This window comes from Uloborus diversus, chromosome 5, assembly GCF_026930045.1.
Source record: "Uloborus diversus isolate 005 chromosome 5, Udiv.v.3.1, whole genome shotgun sequence".
In the NCBI taxonomy this organism is placed as follows: domain Eukaryota; kingdom Metazoa; phylum Arthropoda; class Arachnida; order Araneae; family Uloboridae; genus Uloborus; species Uloborus diversus.
The window spans coordinates 98,916,006-98,935,007 of NC_072735.1; the positions used below are offsets into that span (position 1 = coordinate 98,916,006).

The 19,002-nt window shown below is 31.8% G+C and overlaps 1 protein-coding gene across 1 annotated transcript in view; it reads right to left on the reverse strand.

Annotated features, from left to right (window-relative positions):
- Positions 1-11,845: 11,845 nt before the first annotated feature.
- The window catches only part of LOC129223040 (transcriptional repressor scratch 2-like), an 89,295-nt gene continuing 82,138 nt past the window's right edge, over positions 11,846-19,002 (reverse strand). The window contains exon 2 of the mRNA XM_054857603.1: positions 11,846-12,786. Within this exon, the coding sequence (XP_054713578.1) occupies positions 11,846-12,786 (941 nt within the window). The remainder of the gene's footprint in view (positions 12,787-19,002) is intronic.

Sequence of the window (19,002 nt, forward strand, 5' to 3'; positions counted from 1 at the left end):
TAATTTTCTCAATATTGGACATTTTAATGTGAGTCAATGGTTAACTCTCTAAATATGGGCAATCGTGGCCAAAATAAAACCAAATTAAAAAAACTAAAAAAAAAATTGCCAAAAATTTTGTCACCAAGTTGGCGAAAAAGTTGGCGACCAAAATCTGGGCGGTATGTCGCAAGTGTTTGCCAAATTATAAGACAAGACCACTTGAATTTGCATTGATATTAACAATGATTCCCCCCCCCAAAAACGTGTAAGAGACCCCCTTAGGAACATCCGAATACGAAAAAGGGAAGTGCACAACTAGACCCCACTAGTAGTCTACGTACCAAATTTTAACTTTCTAGGACATACCATTTTTGAGTTATGCGAGATACATACGCACATACACACACACGCACATACGTACATACGCACATACATACGTTTATACAGACGTCACGAGAAAACTCGTTGTAATTAATTCAGTGATCGTCAAAATGGATAGTTCGGCTGTCTATACGTTCTTAGACATATATACACGCGTGGTCGGGTTGAAAAAAGAACTCAAAATTCATTCGGGGGCGAGCAAAATGGAAATGAAGGACTATTTTTGGGTCAAAATTTTTTCGTGAGTACAATACTTCCTTTACTTCGTAAAAGGAAGTAAAAAGCAGGGAAATGTCGTCTAATTGGAAACAATTGAAAAAAAGCTGCTTTCAAGCGAAGATTTCTCGGGGGAAAACCAACCATTTATTTCGTGCATGTGGACGAGTATAAGGATCAGCCAGTCAAAAATTGAGTAGAGTGTAGGGTTTCTAATCCCGAAATAAAGATCCCGAATACCGTGGTATCTCGCATGATATTTAGCGGGATTAATCCCGCGGGATTGAGAGCAAAATCTCGCGGGATTCCCAATCTCGCAAATTTTTTCCATTTCAAAGTTTTCCAACTTTTGCCGCTTATAAAATGACGATTTTCTCAAGCATCATTTGAAGTTTGAATCACCTTCCTCGTATAACTGCGAGGAAATCAAGAAAAACTGTCTCATATGATGAACTGTAAATTTACCAATTTAGGACACTATAAAAATAGAGTATATTTTTCTGAGAATGAATTGGTATTCTCATTCGATCTTTCAATTTTCACACGTTTAGCAATTGAGAAAAAGGCATATAATTTTAAAACAATTTTGAAAACCTTCACTAAAGTTCAAAATCAAGTAGAAAAAATTGGGAAAGTGCATTACTGATTGCAAAACCCTCTGAAGCATCCTCAATGTAAGCTTAAGAAATACACTGAAAACTTTTAACTTACAAAAAGTGCACAATATTTCTCTCCAAAGCAGAAAGCAATGAAAAACCTGACATTACTTATATGTTCGGCACGACTCTAAAAGAGGCCACAAAAACTTGGATGAAACACAGGATGACTCGTATGACAGAGCAGTATATAAAGCTATTCAAGTTTTTGAATGTGTCTTTCAAGAGCGAGGTAAAATTAGCGAAGTTATTCAAAAGCTTCTATTGAGATTGTGACTTGGTGAAACCAAGTAGTCCTTACCTCTTTGATGTAATGAAGCAAATGCACTGATCCGATGACGAACGTTAATGAAGCCACAAAGATATTTTTAATACAAATAAAATTGGATACAGAAAAACACATATCCAATAGATATCGTTTTTGTCCTAAATTTGCAGTTCTGGAGCAAAAATCTAGCATAAGAAAAGAAAAATTTACTTCAGAAAGGTGAAGAAATTAATAGGAATTTCTCTTTCGCAAAATGTCCACAGTTTAATCTCATTAAAACCAACTGCACTGGAGCCACAACACATGTTTTCATCAAGCAGCATTATTTTTAGAGCGAAACATCTTTCTCATTCCGTACGAGCAGTGCTTTGTTAAGAGGCGTTGGGCTTTGCCTACTAAATAATAAATGCTAATTGCGTTCGGATTTTAGTTCTGAACAACAGGTATACGGGATTCAGGAAAACTACTAATTCAAGTGACAAAAGCAGTCCTTCCTAAAATGCGCAATATTTTATATTTGACATTAAAACTAAATTTTTTAGATGAATAAAGTCAATCCCACGGGATCCCGCGGGATTTGCTCTTTACGATCCCGAAATCCCGCGGGAGTGAATTTGGCGTGGGATTGGAAACCCTAGTACAGTGTGGTTAATGTGGGTAACACTATAATGATAGCTTAGACTTAATGAACAAGATATTTGTTCTGGATAATTTAGAAGTCACGCAACCCGTTATAAAATATTTTGTTGAAACAGCCATTAATTTGAAATACAAACAATTTGGTTCGTTTGCTACATTGTATGTTTTGGAATAACATGCCCTTTTTATTCATATTTTCCACGAATACTGACCTTTTTAGAAGCTTTCAGTTTGCTGATTATTTTTTTTCAGGATAAAAGAAGCTATACTATTGAGTAAAATTTTTAACTCATTTATTTGAAGTCGTTTTTAACGTTTTTAGTACAAATTCTTGGAAGGTTTTTGAAGTTATCTAGACAACTCTTTTGCGATTAATGTCCTGCGTTACAAAATTGTAAATGTTTGAACCCGGAGAGGAAGAGGACGCCCATATTTTTACTGCTTCTGTAGGAAATGGACAACGGGAAGAGCGCCTTATTGAACTCGCTGTCAAAGAGTGACAGAAAGCTTGCGTTACATATAAATGTACCATATGGTACTGCTCACAGTGTAGAGATGCGTCGTTCATGAACGAACGGGTCAAAAAGAACGAATCCTTAAAATCAACGGATCCGTTCGTTCACTTGAAAAATGAAGGACCGTTCTTTTGAACGGTGAGCAGCTTGAAACATTGTATTGATGCATTTGTGGAAAAATCGCATAAAAAAAAACATTCATCTTTAAATTTTTAACTCTCTTTTAATCTCGAAATTTTCCTTTTCTCAGTGCAGTACAATAGAAGGGGTGGGGGGTTTATCTTAGTAACGCTTACCACCTTTGGCTCACTCACCTTACATTAATTTTGCCAAAAATAATTAAGCTAAAACATGCATTGAAATATTTATTTCATTTTAATCAATGAAAATGTCTGAAAATTAATATGTAAAACTACTTAACTGAATAATCATCAATTCAATAATTTTTAGCACTAGGTTCATCGAAAATAGATTTATATAGGATAAATTAAAGACATTATCAATAAAGAAGACTAAGTATTTTTTAAAAGATATTTATTCTCACCTGTTCGCCTGTAGAATAGCGAAATATTTCAAACAGTACATAATATTAAGCATTAATGATATGAAATGACATACTGGAAGAAAATGCACAAAACTAATACAATCATACGTCTTCTGCAAAAGGTCGTCTAATGGTAATTTTGCAGAATGATTGAAGTCTATCACATTATTCTCAGCTTAGAAGCTTAATGTAAGTAACTTAAGCACTTTCTACTAGCCTATTTAAACCCCCTTTTCTAAACTGGATTATGTCCTTGACAATGTGCAAGTAATGACTACCCAATGCTTAATTTTGAATTAATTACTCGGTTTTAGCTGTAAGAAATGTGTGAAGGAATGTAATTTGAAACTACATTGAATGGAGTCTAGCTAATTCATCAACATTTTACATTTTTCAGTCTGTTGTAGCATAGTATACATTGATCTGCCAAACAACAACCACAATCCCCAAGGAGCCACTTAACTTAGTCTACTATGTCTGCGCCGTATTTTCCTCCTTAACCAGTTCAGTTGAAGAGTCTCTTGGATAAGCAAAATAGCTGGCAATTTGGTTGGAGTAATTTTATCTGACCGCTCAAGGCGGTCAGCATCATGGCTTCAAGGCTTCAAGGTTGGTAGTTCAAAGATTGGGGTTGCCGTTTCTTGAATTAACGTACACTATGCTTTACAATGTGTGAACTTTTGCAGTGGCTGCTTTTTTCATGTAACCGCAAAGGTTGAAAATCTTCATTTTCAATTTTTTCCTTTCCCGGAATGTTACAAAAATGGCAATCTCAACCAGAATATTTTTGATGTTCTCATACATATTTTACAGTTGATAATCGTTGTATACCAACATTTTCAAATTGTAGTTCCAATATCAGAGATGATATTAAATTCGCTTGCTTCGAAATCTAAAAAGTTTTTCAATTTACGTTAAACCTTAAATACCGAATGTCTCCTTTGGGCATCATGCCCAATTTAATTTTCAAACATATTATAAGAACAAAAACTGAAGCTCTTCGTTATTAATAACCATTAATATACTCACTAAAAATTTTATTAAGGTTATTTTCATTAATAGCAGCGGTTTCCTGCTGATGGAAAATAGAAATTTATTTATTTTTCAAGCAAATGCTGAATGAACCTTTTTCTTTGCTATTTTATGACGAATAAAAATTTACTATTTAAAGAAAAAGGAACTTTTATAGTATCAATGTTTTAAAATATTTGTTCAATATTGCCAAAAGGTGTTTCAAACCCTTTATTATACCGATATTAAAATAGGGCATTTTTCTGCGATTTGAACAATAAATAAAAGTCAACGAATACTTTCATTTATATTTTTTAATCAGTCATTTAAAGGTTAAACCATTTTTTTATCATTCTCGCGTGATGTCAGTACAATGCAAAAATCATGTTTCATATAATTTGCATAAATGCAATGAAAGCGTGATGTAAATAGGTTCAGATCATGCAATATTTCAATTTTTAATCAAAGTATAGTCAGTGTCTAAATTCTGTAGATGAATCTAATGATTATCGTTTTTGAGTTTTAGTATTATATATACTTTTTAAGTATATTGCCGGTTTGAGAAGCTTCAAAGAGAAAGCAGAGCTTACTACTAATTTAAAAAAAAACAACTCAATAATAATAAAAATACTAACAATAATAATAAAAATACTAACAATAATAAAAATAATAATATTATTAATAGTAATATTAATAATAATAATAATAATAATAATAATAATAATAATAATAATAATAATAATAATAATAATAATAATAATAATAATAATAATAACAATGGTATGAAAAAAATATTTATTCTCCATTATCTAGAAAAGTATGAAATCACTTTTTCCTGTTGTCTTGAAAACAACAACCGTTTTGATGACTAGTACTTGAAAAATGTACTGAAATAACAATGTATTAACATTTAAAAAGAAACTCATCAAAAGACTTTGAGACTTAAAAATGACTAGAAATTGATCACCTGCAGATTGCTTTTCAGTCACACATTATTCAATTATTAAGATTTTTACCTTCTAAACAAAAATTCAGGATCATTTTCCACAAATCATGTACACCATTCAATGCTTGAAAACACATTGAAATAAAAAAGTTCAGTAATTTTATTGCTTTGCATTCATAAGTGTACATAGTATAGCACTGTTTATACGTTGCTGAGCAAAAAACTCCTACGAAACTTTTAATTCCTAATTTGAAACTATAGCTACTACTTTTTTTTTCGGTAAAGATAATTTTCAACAAAAACACGGAAAGTAAACTTTTTGATGATCTTGTTAAGTTCAGCTACGCATGGAGTCTCAAATATTTTAATTAAAAGTTCCATTTTAAATATTTCAATTATTATGTATCGTAACATTTTAAGATAAATGCAGGTGTTGTGCTAGCATGCACAAATTTTCCCATCGCAGAAGTTGGTAACAATTAATTTTCAACGATGGGTTTAAGGCAGAATTTTTGTACAACTTTCAAATAATTTTCAAAAAAAAAATATTATTGCAAAAAATAACATTTGATTATTTTTATTGCTGAATTCTTTAAATCAAAACACTTTTTGCCTGAATTGTAGGAATGAGAAAATTACTCCGTTGGTGAATTTTTAATGTTAGCCATTTTATTTTTTGAAAAATCTTTATCATTTATTCAAATGCACAGCGCCTTTAAGTTACTTAAAATGTCGTAGTACTTGTTTACACTTAAGGAAAACTGACTCTATGAGAACGTGAGATTTGACAGCCTCCCGAATGGTTTTAAACAATGATATTAAATTACAGTTGAAATTTTCTCCGAGATTAATACAATATCTCAAGTATCAAGGTTAAAAAATACTTGCTTTACATTTAAAGAAAACAGACTCTATGAAAACGTGAAATTTGACAGCCTCCCAAATCGTTTTAAACAATAATATTAAATTACAGTTGAAATTTTCTACGAGATTAGTATAATATCTCATGTATCAAGGTTAAAAAATACTTGCTTTACATTTAAAGAAAACGGACTCTATGAAAATGTGAGATTTAACAGCCCCAGATGGTTTAAGTAATAATAAAAAAACTTAACTGAAATCTACTACGAGACTAAAATAATATCTCAGGTTTGAAGTTCATAAAAAAAATAATAATAATGAAAACCAATCTTTATACAGGCATGATAAGATGTATACGTTTCAGCTCCTGTAAGCTTAATTTAAATTATTCTAAGCATTTTCAAATGCTTTACGTCATTGTATAAACACGTATAAACAATGTTTCACTGTGTACACGCATATACATTCTCTTCATGGATAGAAGTCAAAATAAAAAATACCAACTTCTCAAGTTATCACAAATATTATCACTAAAAGTTCAAACGTCACATTTAGTACAAATTATTACTCATGAATATATTCATAAATCATAAACATTGCGATATGCTTCGAAACTTACAAGAAAGTCATGAAATGTTTCACATGTCACATTGGAAAAATAAAACGAAATTTCTTCAAAACATAGTTAACATTATTGCCATCATGAACATGAAGAAATCCGAAAATGTACAATAGACTAGATAACACATTCATTATTTTTATATATTATTGCTCTTCTGCAAATACAAAACTCTCAATAATTGCAATAATACAAATTTTGACTCCATATGTACAAAAATATTCACACTCTTCTTAATCAATTAACTGAAAATACAAACACATAATTATAATAAAGAGATAAATCCTGTTTCCCTTCGGCCTAGCTGAAGCTGTGAAAGAATTTATACAAGTTCATCAGCTTCACAGGAAACCTCACAGCATCCTGCGTCTAGTTTTATGATACAATCATGCGTTGTCAGAGAAATTTTTGATTTTTTCATTTACATACCAAATCTTTAGCATCAATGGCATCTGCATGAGACGAATAAATAAAAGTAAAACTCTTACATCAGATGCTGCTTGTTAGCTAACAACAACTTTACAATTATTTATTGCTTTAGTTACACCTCAATGGGTGGCCTGCACTTGTCGTCCGCTTACTCCAAAATATTGTCATTTCTGTACCACATTTTAACTTTTAATCTAGCAACAACATTAGCTCATGTATAATTAATTTCGTCATATTTTATTTTTTTAAATTATTTTATCATTAGTGAAACTAATTTGGGTATTACTATTAGCAACCAAATGGTCATTAGGAAATTTTGGACTGGTAAGACCATCAGGTACTGTCCAACCACGGATTGTATGGAATTTTCAAACGTCAAGATAAGACGAATCTATCTGAATGAGGGGGAAAAGTAAAAATACGATGCCGGTGCTCCGCTCATTTGAATGAGACTATGCTTCTGCAAAAGCTGGCATCGCTAAAAAAATAATAGATTCGTCCATTTCCGGCTGTAAAACGGATGTTTGTCTTTCCATACAATTCGTGGTCAGACAGTACTTAGGATGACATCGGTTGTTGATACAAGTATTATAGTGACATCATACCTAGTTTAGATCACGTTACGGTCATTCAGTTAACTAATTTTGCTAAGTCACATAGTTTTACTTCGGAATTCATTTTGCCCACAAAACAGAAAAAAACATAGAAACCACATCTTTTGACATGAATAATTTTCTTGCTGCTTTCACTCACTTAGTTTTGATGGTACCTTTCAGATTAGGAAGAACTAGTAATTGATTAGTGTAATTGTTGTTAGATTTTTAAGTTATTAAAAACTGAACTTACGTAGTTTTTCATTGAAGTATGACAAGATTTGGGATCTGTGCCATATCTACAAATGTTTGCTATTGATTAAAGTTAAATTCAATTTGATTCACAAGTAGTATGGTTTTATTCTTGTTTTTTCTGCAAATGCTTAAAAAACGAAACACTCAAACTGATCTATTGTTTAATATAACATCAAAATAAAAAAGTCGTCTAAGTATTATAAAACTCTGAAATATGAAGAAAGTGTTAAATATTTCTTCAAATATTGAGAATAGTAATATTAATTTAATTTCTTGCTTCTGTATTCAAAGCAGTTTGTTCAAAAATATGGAGTCAGTACATTATTTGATCCAATATTTTGGAGTAACACTTGGAGAAAGGCGCCTTCCTCTTACTATTCTATGCTCACAAAGAACAATCAACTCACGCGCAGTTTATTGCTATGAGCAAATTATTGCTGTTCGAAAAACTGTCTGCGACATAGAGATAAATACAAGAAATAATTTTTTATCAGGCACTGCAAAGTAAATGATGAGCAAACGCGAGCAAAATGCACCTCACTATCATAAGATGAAATCTATAAGAATGAATGTCATAGCTCCTTTTGAAAGAAAGAAGCGAAAAAATAAATTGAAATTCAGCCTACAGCTTGCTGTCAGGAAACTTTTATTAGCACTCATTTACTGGCGAAAGAAAATAGCGTTGAGGAATTTTTAGTACATTCTTTTAGCTAAAAATATTTACAAGTGGAACTTTTAGAAAGCTTGCAAGGTGGCGGTGCAGCAACTGATAACGTTTCGTGGTTTGCATAAACTTGATCTGGAATTGTAATATTTTGTATTCTTAAAATGATACTTTACTTGATTTTTGTTATTGCAAAGAACTTTTTGAGCCTCCCAAAAAAATAAAAAAAGATGAAGAAAAATGAAATGAAGACTCGCAAGAGAGTTATCAAGATAAATACATTTGAAAGAAATGAATAGTTTGGTTACCGTTCCTTAGATTAAAAAAATGATCTAATAAATTCAAAATTTATCTTCATCTTTATAAATAACAGCATTTCTGAGAAACCACATTTTTTGATTCGCTGAGACGGTGTTTTCATCTTCAAAAATATTTTTATTACAACAACGAATTCTAAAACCGTTTGTATGCTTCTTCGCATACAAAATATACCTTATAAATAATTACATTACATACTTGTAAAAAAGGTTATTAATATTAAAGTTACTTTATTTAATGCGTTTAGAAAATATCATTCAAGGTTTATTTTCTTTTAATAAAAATAATTTCAAACGTAATACATGGACGAAGAATTTTTATGCGGTAAATTTGCCTCTGCAATGCAATGCATTAATCTTGTATTCTATTTTTCAAACCATTATTTTAGAATTAACCTGTTATAAAGCTTTTTTTCAACGCAGGTAGGTTTTGTTTTGTAAACTGGTCAAAAGTAAAAAAAAAAAAATCAACTTCTTACCTTAATTACACGTAAATAATGTATTAAAATGAATGTAGCATTCTTTCTTACATGAGCTAATTTTACCCGCTTAAGCTATATATTCTACGAAAAATGTTTAAAAATTATCTTTAAAACAAAGTGGAGGAAAATCCTTCAAACAGACGTCATGATAAAATCTACTAAAAATACTCCGGCATTTGCTTCCAAAACATATTATTGAAAGAAAAATTCAGAAACTTAAAAATAATTCCGAGTAAGAAATTTCGCATGAACGTGGCAATAGTGTTGTTTACTGTAACAGGTGTTCCTAACTTCCTTTTCGTGACAGAATTCTCTCGCCGGGCAATAAAGTCGCCATTTCCCCGTCAAAACAAAATGCTGACAGAGTGGAATCGATTTTCTAGCAGCGAGTCATTGTCATAAAATGATAGATATCTATTGTTTGTTTAGGTCTGGGCACGCAATCACCCCGAGCCGCTTCAACTTCTTTTTCTCAAATTAGATTATCTCTGGAAAATTCGGATGAAGGGAAAAAAACTAGCGTTCTGAAGATTGGAATATTGCATTGTTTTGTTTTCCGCCTAATTTAATTTGCGTTTTTCCATTTTCATTCTAATTGATTTTTTGCACTAATTTTTGATTTCTACTTAAATGCAATTCACAGACTTTCATTCTATTATTTTTTTATTTCACATTCCTAAACTATTTATTGTATTTTGCTTACTCCGAATAAGAACTTATCGTTGTACAGTTGCGTAAGAAATCTTTCTGGAACCTAGGATTTTCTTAAATGAAATTTAATCGTTTCTCCTAAGCATAAATTTTTAATTGCAAAAAGTGCACAGGTTTTATAGAGGATGTGTTAGATAAATTCACACAAAAAATTATTTTGCTTTGAGTAATTTCAATTTTTTTTGAAGTATTTTTTTTATATATTCCTTTAAAGAAAAAAAAAAAGATCTTAAGTACCATTTTAAAAAGTCAAAGAATTCACTTCAGAGTATCAGCATAGAATGTAATCAAAATGGTAAAAGATTTTGCTTTTATAGTTGGTGGAATTGTTTTCATTGCTGTGGTACCTACTTCACCACTTTCTTCAGAATTCCAAGAAATATAAAGCTGAGAAAACTCCCAAAATTACTACTCTGTAAATTGGTCAAGAAAGGGGACCAATAATCGGTAAAAACATTAACTTTACTTCACAATTCTTGCATCTGGTAAACAAAGATTTCACGTTCAGAGCATTTTCAAATCAGAAATGTAAAGACAATGACTGGGTACTGAAAAAGGAAAAATGCACATCTTTGATATGCTAGTATCTTTTCCAGAAAGCATAAAGAAAACGAAAGCGTGAATACATATTTTTTATATGTTTGTGCTTTTAAGCACTCAGTACTGAGTTATAGTATGGCTAAGTTAACACGTAGCAAAAACTTTTGAAGATTAAATTTTCTTTTCTTTTAAAGTTACAGTTAAAAACAGACGTTACATCGCATTTAGGTAGGTTTTTGTATGTTGCAAACTTTACGCAAAAACAATATCCTTTAATTATTTTGGTTAGAGAGACATAGTGTTCAAACTTAAATTTGACACTTCTTGTTTTTTTAATAAAAAATATGGGAAGACTTTAACGCTTGTTTTGCGGTACTAATTTGCGAAACCATTCCTCGAACACTGTTAAATCCTTCATAAATCGCGTGAAAGAGAGTAAACATAATGTAAGTGTGGTTATTGCTCTACGCAGTACTTCTATTTATTGCTTATTTACCTATTTACATTAATGATAATGTATAAAAAAGTGTTTTTATTAAAATATCATTATAGCTCTAGTTTTTCATATTTTGGTCGCTTTAACATTGAGATTTAACAGCATCTATCTTATCAGTTACTGTTCTGGTGAGTGCAGTAATAGTTGCAAAAGATTTACAGTGCCTTTTACTTTTAACCCTCGAGCAGCCTAAAATTACATAAAGCTAGGTAATAGATCACATTGTAGTTCATATTTGGCTTTCTGTAGTATTCAGTTCATCTTCGCATTTTATTTCCTTGCATAGTGCGCAATTTGTTGATATGAATTAACAAACTGTAGTCGCATGGGCCCAAAATACTTTCTGAAAGCAACTCAGAATTGTATAAAGTAGTTAAGGAAGTATTTTTGCATATGTTATCGTGAGTTTATGCAAGCAATAAGGATGTTCATGAGTAGGTTCAACTTATCTGCACCGGGAAATCACATTGTATTATTTGCATTAGGTGTATGTTAAATCACACTTGACGAGGTTTTTATGTAACTCGTCTTGGAAATATATGTAGGACTGAAATGTCACTTCATTCAATACATTCCCCATGTTTAACAATTTACAATACGGAAACATGAAAATGTCTTCTCACTTTCGGTACGAGTCTTGATGCTTCACTCAATAGGAAATAAAAGAGCATCAATATTATACAAGAGCAAAGTAACCAGACAAGTAACAAGAATGAGTAACTACGGAGTAGGTGCTATGACATCTGGAACTTCCGCTTCGTCATCACCTTCTGCTTCTTCCTCTGGAATACCAGAACCCTCGACGAGTTCCTCAACCAATCCATCCATTCGATAACAAGAAGATTCAAAGTGCTTATTGAGGTAGGACTTAAGCGCGAAAGACTTATTGCACTTGTGGCACCTGTAGTGCTTGAACGAGGAGTGGGTCTGCATGTGGGCTCTGAGGTTTGACCTGTCCGCAAAGGCTTTCCCGCACTGCGCACAACCGAATGGTTTTTCACCAGTGTGCGAACGCATGTGTCCCTGTAGAAGCCATGGTCTGGAGAAGGCTTTGCCACAAACGTTACACTTGTGACTCAGAGAATGCGTCAACACGTGCATCGAGAGGGCTGGCATGCTGACGTAGACTTTGCCACACGTTGGGCACTTCTTCGCAAGTTGGGAGTCCGGACTGCGGTGGGTTTGCTTGTGCCTAGAGAGGTTTGAAGAGGTGGCGTACTGCTTACCACATTCGGAACACGTGTAGCGAGACCTGTCTCTTCGGGGGGCAGCCGGATCTTTCCTTCTTCTTGCCCGACCGTCGCCAATCACCAGAAAAGATGTGGCATCACCTCTTCCACAAGAAGTGTTTGAGATGGAAGAACCACAACCGGTGCTGTTGTTGGATTCGTCGGAACTTGTGGCTCCTGACGAGGAGTCTCCGGCCGGGTCCTGAAAACCTTCCGGAAGACTTTTCTTGAAAGAATCTGAAGAGCAGCTTCCTTCGTGGTCTTCTTCATCCTCCTCTTCATCTTCATCGAAGGCTATCCAAGGAGTGTCTGTCTTTTCGTTATGATGGTGGTGGAAATGGTGGTGATGATTGCAGCTTTCTACAACTGCCGGTGATTTAGGTCCTGTCTCTGCCGCATAGTCTCCAGTTGTGGTGACGTCGTACAAATAACCTTAAAAATAAAATATTTCTTTGTTAATATAGAGGATTTTCTAAAAAACACAACATCCAAATGAATACTTTTTTGCCATTAAATGAAAATATTTTTTCAGTACTAACTCTTTTTCAATTCAGAGCTAATTTATCTTATTCTTTTAAGGCATACATTGACACTTTAAGAAAATCCCAACAAGATATTTCAGTTTTCAAATACTTAAAATTTATCCCAGGAAGTCACTAGACTATGAGCACAATAGGGAGATTGAAGTAATGTATGATTTTTTTTGTCCAGCTTTCATGTCAGAGTACGCACATTAAATCAACACAAGATAAATTTTATTAGTTTCATCAAAGCTTTGTCAGTATTTTACTAAAAGTTCTTCAATTTCATCTTTGTTTTGAGTTGGAAAAAAAAGGGCACTCCTGAAGTTCCGACAGAAGTGAAAACTTAAACAATTACGTGTTTTTTTTTTTATCACCAGGAAATATTATTTGAACCTTCAGGAAAGATTTTATTGTGCAGGAAATACTTTCAAATTAATTGTTTTTTTATTCATCATTATAAACTACTACTACAGAAATTATACTACAATTTTCATGTGATACGCTATTATGCATGAAAAATAATGTATATTATTTCACATAAAAAACTGCAATCAATTGCTTAAAATATAAATTTACAAATACATGAAATATGAAATTAAATCAACTGGTATTCTTTGAAATGAATACTAATTAAAGTTATGAATTTTCATCCAAAATTTCAACAACTCTTCCATCATCATCATTAATATCATTATGTTTCAAAACTGATATCATAGGTTTATGGTAACTAAAATGAGAAACAAACAATTTTGATTCGAATCTATAATATCTTGTAAAGACTGCATCAACTGTAGTTTTATATCTCGTTACGTTAAGATTGCGATCATTGGACATCGTTGAATCAAATTCTCTATTTAAAAATTCAATTAACGGTAAATATTTATCATCTGCAAAGTTAATGTTGAAATTCCCACTCAAAATCCTTGGCAAATCATCAAACCTCTTCCCATTACATATTTTGAAATTTTCTACATTTTTTGAGAAGGGCTTTGGAAAGGAAAAGAAGAATGATTGAATGTCTGAATCTTAGGCCCGAACTCACAGTCTTAGGCCAGAACTCACAGTTAGGCCCGAACTCACAGACCGAACACACAGTCAGTACGCAGGCCCGCGCCTTAGCCATTCGACTAACTGAGCGCTCGCTTGAAGCTGTCCAACCTGCACAAAAACGTTTGCTGTTCAAAACCTGCATGCGTTGCATTCGTGGTGTTGATAACAGTGTCGCAATTGTTTTTTCCCATCTCAAAAAAGCATAACACGCCTAAGCAAATTATCACTTCAATAAAAATAATATCACTCATGATATATATGCATCTGGTAAAAAGCTTTTTAGACATGCATTATTTATTTCAATTACAAGATATTTTATAAATAATATAGCAACACATTGTTCGTAGGGACAAATAGACTAAAAATGGCGGGCTAGGTAGTAGTTATTTTCTTAACTCTAGGGGAGGGTGGCCCAAAGCGAGTAGATTTTCGAAAAATGCGCGAAAATTGTAGTTTTTGGATTTTAATCGCAACAATTTCTGTTTTATTTCCTAGCATGGTTCTTGAACTTCAAAATAAAAAGTGATTCTTGTATTAGTTCAAACCCATTATTTATTTATTATCAAACTTAACAAATATGTGATAAAACTGCTTTGCCCTACCCTTGAGCCCAAAGCGGGTAAGCTTAACTAATTGTGGTTTGGTACATTTTCCAATCAAATATGGAATATGTAATAAATTTTTCCAACCAAATCAAATATCCAACCAAATGATTAAAATAGTTGACTAGCTACCTGCCATTATATAAAACAATATAAAACAGTTGTACTTATCCAATTTAAAGTCAGTACATTTGAAATAACTGAGTTAATTAATAGACTAATTAACTGCACCATCCTAAAATATAACTTTTTAAAGTTAAACTTATCCTATTGAAAGAGAAAATCTAAGTCACCACACGAGTCAAGAAATTTTAAATAAATATATGATTAAATCCTATATCTGCCTTGCCCAAAGGAACGTTTCTTATTTCAATAATTATGACCTTAAATTAATAATTAAAAGAAACGGAATGACCATCGTAGTTTATATGTGGATAGTGTCAGAATAAGTTGATATTATTGACAGTAAAAAAATAAGCTGGTCTTCGACTAATCACAAGTTATAAAACTTCATTTTTTTTAGAAATGTATCATTTTTTTATTTTAAGTCTGGTTGCACCATGCTGCTTCGCTGCAACTGATAATAACTCGGTGGTGTTCGGGTAAACACGACATACGTATTCGTCGCCGCTAACATACTATGGGGGGGGGGGCATACGAAGGCCTACCGGCTTTGAGCGACCTACCCGCTTTGGGCGACCCTCCCTTAAGTGTTAAACTATCTTCTTTTTTCAATTTGTTGAAATTAATGCTCTTATTAAATACGTTAGTTAACTTTGGCAATACCCTATTAATAAATTGGTTCACAAAAGGATCATTTTTAATTAAAAAAATTAAAGGCGTCATTCTTTTCATGAAGCCGCTATGTGACCGGTGGCGACTCAGCAATTTTGCTTTTTTTTAATCGGATAAAAACCACTGTTTAATTAGTGAGTCTTTATAAAATCTGCGAATGAATAAGTTTCGTCAAATGAATGTCGGAAGCAACATCTGCAAGTTTTTAAAAACAGAAACATAAATCATAAATTTTTAAGCCATGTTGTTTTCTTTACTTTTCTCTAAAAAAATCATATTTCGAGAAAGAAATTTGACCTCAAAACACTGAATTCCAGAGCTCATTCATATTGAATAAAAATCTATGAGACGTCAAATCCGACGGGACATTTAAGCTCCAAAATGTAGGGGTTGCCGATGTCATTCTTTGAGAGGGGTTTGTAAAACTGTGACAGTTTGTGACAAGGGCTGGGAAGGTGAGAAATGAGGCATCACACATTGGATGAAATAATCAGTTTTTTTTTTTTTTTTTGTAACTATATGTTTATGTAATATAGCGTGACACGGGGAGGGAGGGAAGGGTTAAGGTGACGTGTAACACTTTCTGACAAGACTAATAAGGATCAAATGTGTTTAAAAAGTGTGACATCATTTATATATATGGACATCCCCACATCAATATTTTTCAAAACTAACGAGAGTTCTAAGCTAAGATACTGCTGATATGAACTGATATAAAAGTTTAATGTCTCTCTACGAGTAAAAGAAAATTTTCCCTCTAGACGCAATAATGATTCTCTTATTATAGATTGTAGATATGCTTAAATGTTTCATTAAACAAAAAAAATTAAAAAATAGGACGAACAATTTTACACACTATTTTTATCACCATAATTCCTCCCACTCCCTTTTTTTTCATCCTTTTCTTCTTATTCCTTTTTTTCCCTTTATTTTATTTTTTTACTTCATTATTCAACTCCTCTAAAAAGGCAGCTGTTATCATTTTAAAAATCTCCATTTATTAGATTGCTGGGACGTAGAAATCCGCAATTGAAAATCGTTATGAATGTCATTAGTAGAGAGAAAATCGAACCTTTTCCTTCACAACACCCATCGTACCTTAAAGCCTGTTGATGCAGGCTGAGAAATTCTTGCATTTTCAAGAAAGGAAAAAATCGCATGATACAGACGACGCATTTATTGCATTCTATTCTTTTAGGGTGTGTGTTTTTTAAATTAAAAAAGCGCGCGTTTTCCAATGCCTTTTATCTTGCATTTTATGCAAGAATTATTTCTTCCTTTCTTGCCATTTAATCACATCTGGAATATTCTATCTACAGCGCTCTAAATTTAACGAGCTGTGGAATAAAAGGGAAAGTCTTTTTAAAAACAGAAAACAATATATTTGTTTCATTTTTTCCGGCGTTTTCGGTGCTGCTGAAAACTTAAAAAATAAATAAATAAATAAAAAGATTACACAGAAATCCGAATTTACGTTGAAATGTATTCTTTCATCCAGTTTAGCAAATATTTGGAAGATGGCCACCCGGTGCCTTTTATTATTGGAGGTGTAAAAAACAAAAAAATAATAAAATGACTATTCAATTTCATTTCCAGATATTTCAAAGCTACTGAAGGAGAAAATAAAGTTAATACAGGATTCTTTCTTTTCGATGTATCTTACTCAGAAAATGCGTTATGAATATTTATTTTAAGAATGGAATAAAATTTTGTTATTAAATGAGTTCATAACGTGCTTTAAAGTGAAAAGGAAAATTAGTTGCTAAGTTTTAATTTAGTAATTTCAACTTTATAGCAATAACTTTTTTTTTAAATGTATACTTGAAATTATATTTTTTCTCCAAAGAAAAATTGAGACTGCCTAGTTGTTACGAATATTTTAATTATTTTTTTTATAGCTATGAAAGTTTTTGACGAAGAGTTACATAATTACTATATATATGTATATATAAAAATACACACACACACACACACACACACACATATATACATATATATATATATATATATATATATATATATATATATATATATATATATATATATATATATATATATATATATATATATATATATATATATATATATATATATATATATATATATATATATATATATATATATATATATATATATATATATACACATAGAGAGAGAGAGAGAGAGAGAGATGGATACATTAAATAGATATTTGCAACGAAAGTAGTTGTGTTTGAAGCTAAAAAAAGATGTAATAATCTCACATTTTCTGAAATGAAAAAGAAGTTCCTTGTAACTCCAAAAACGTGTGGCAGTAATTTACAATTAGTGTACTCCTATACCGTTTTTTATTCAAATAATCATTGTCAGAAAGTTTTACCATTGTTTATTTTTGCAGCGATTTTTGGAACATTTCACCATTGGTGATTCATCAAACCATTACTAGAAATTTTTACCGTTGCTGAATGATCTAATTATTATTCGAACGTTTTTACTGTTATTGATTCACCTTACCATTACGACAAAACTTTACCGTTGTTGGCTCATCTAACCATTATTAGAATAGTTCAACGTTGCTGAATCATATCTTAGAAAGTTTTACCGTTATTGATTCATCTATCCATAATGATAAAACTTTTGTTGATTCATCTAACCATTAGAAAGTTTTACCATTGTCGATTTATTTAACCATTATTAGAAAGTTTTACCACTGTAGGTTCATCTAACCATTGTTAGATAGTTTTAACAAGCGAATATTTCAATTAAAAAATTTGATTAAATTTGCATCGGTTGGAATGGCATTAATATATTTTTAAGGAAGAAACAGCGTCGGAATTTGAAGGGTTCGCCTTTTTATTAATTCATAGGAAAAATCTTTACGGCAGAAATATCTTTGCAATGAACAACATCAGTTGTTTTTAACTCTATTAAGGAAACACCCATTGATTGCTCTTTTTCACTCCCTAAATTGAATGCCTCGTATTTACTGTTTTCTAAACAATCTTTCTTCCAAAGAATAAAATTCAGACTACGAAGTGGGAGCGACAACTGCACGTTGATTGGCGAAGCAGCGTTGTTTTTGCGCAGCTTTAAAAGCGTGTTCTAAAACACTACCAACTTGTTGCCAGCGCCCAAATTGAATTTGCCAGTTCCTTTTTTTAGAACTCCTTTTTTCTTGCTCCTTTTATCGCTTTATTTACTCCGAGTTTAAAGTTTATCTAAAACATCAAGACAACACAACACGCCATTTCTGGGCAACAAGGAAAGTACATTTAAAATAATGCGCTAAAGTGCTTCTAAAATGGCGACGATGGAACTACTACTAAAGAGATATTAGCTACTTTTCGGTGTTGTGTGTTCTTGGGGGCTATAAGCTATTCGGATAATGGTCTCTAAGCAAATCAGCTGATAAATATTATACACGATTGTTTTATACACATACCTCTTAAAGACAAATTTGAATGAGATACATAAAAATAGGTAGTTGTTTCAAATATTGTTTTCAACATTTAGCCTAAAAAAGTTTTAAATATAAAATAATAGTGTAACTCAAGTTTACCATTAAAATCTTAAGCGAATACCAGTTAAAATAAAATATACGAGTAATATAGAACTCACTGTATTTAGAAGAAAGTTGTAGAACAAATGACACTTACTTATAAAAGTAAAATCGCTGAAAATATCAACAAAATCTGTTA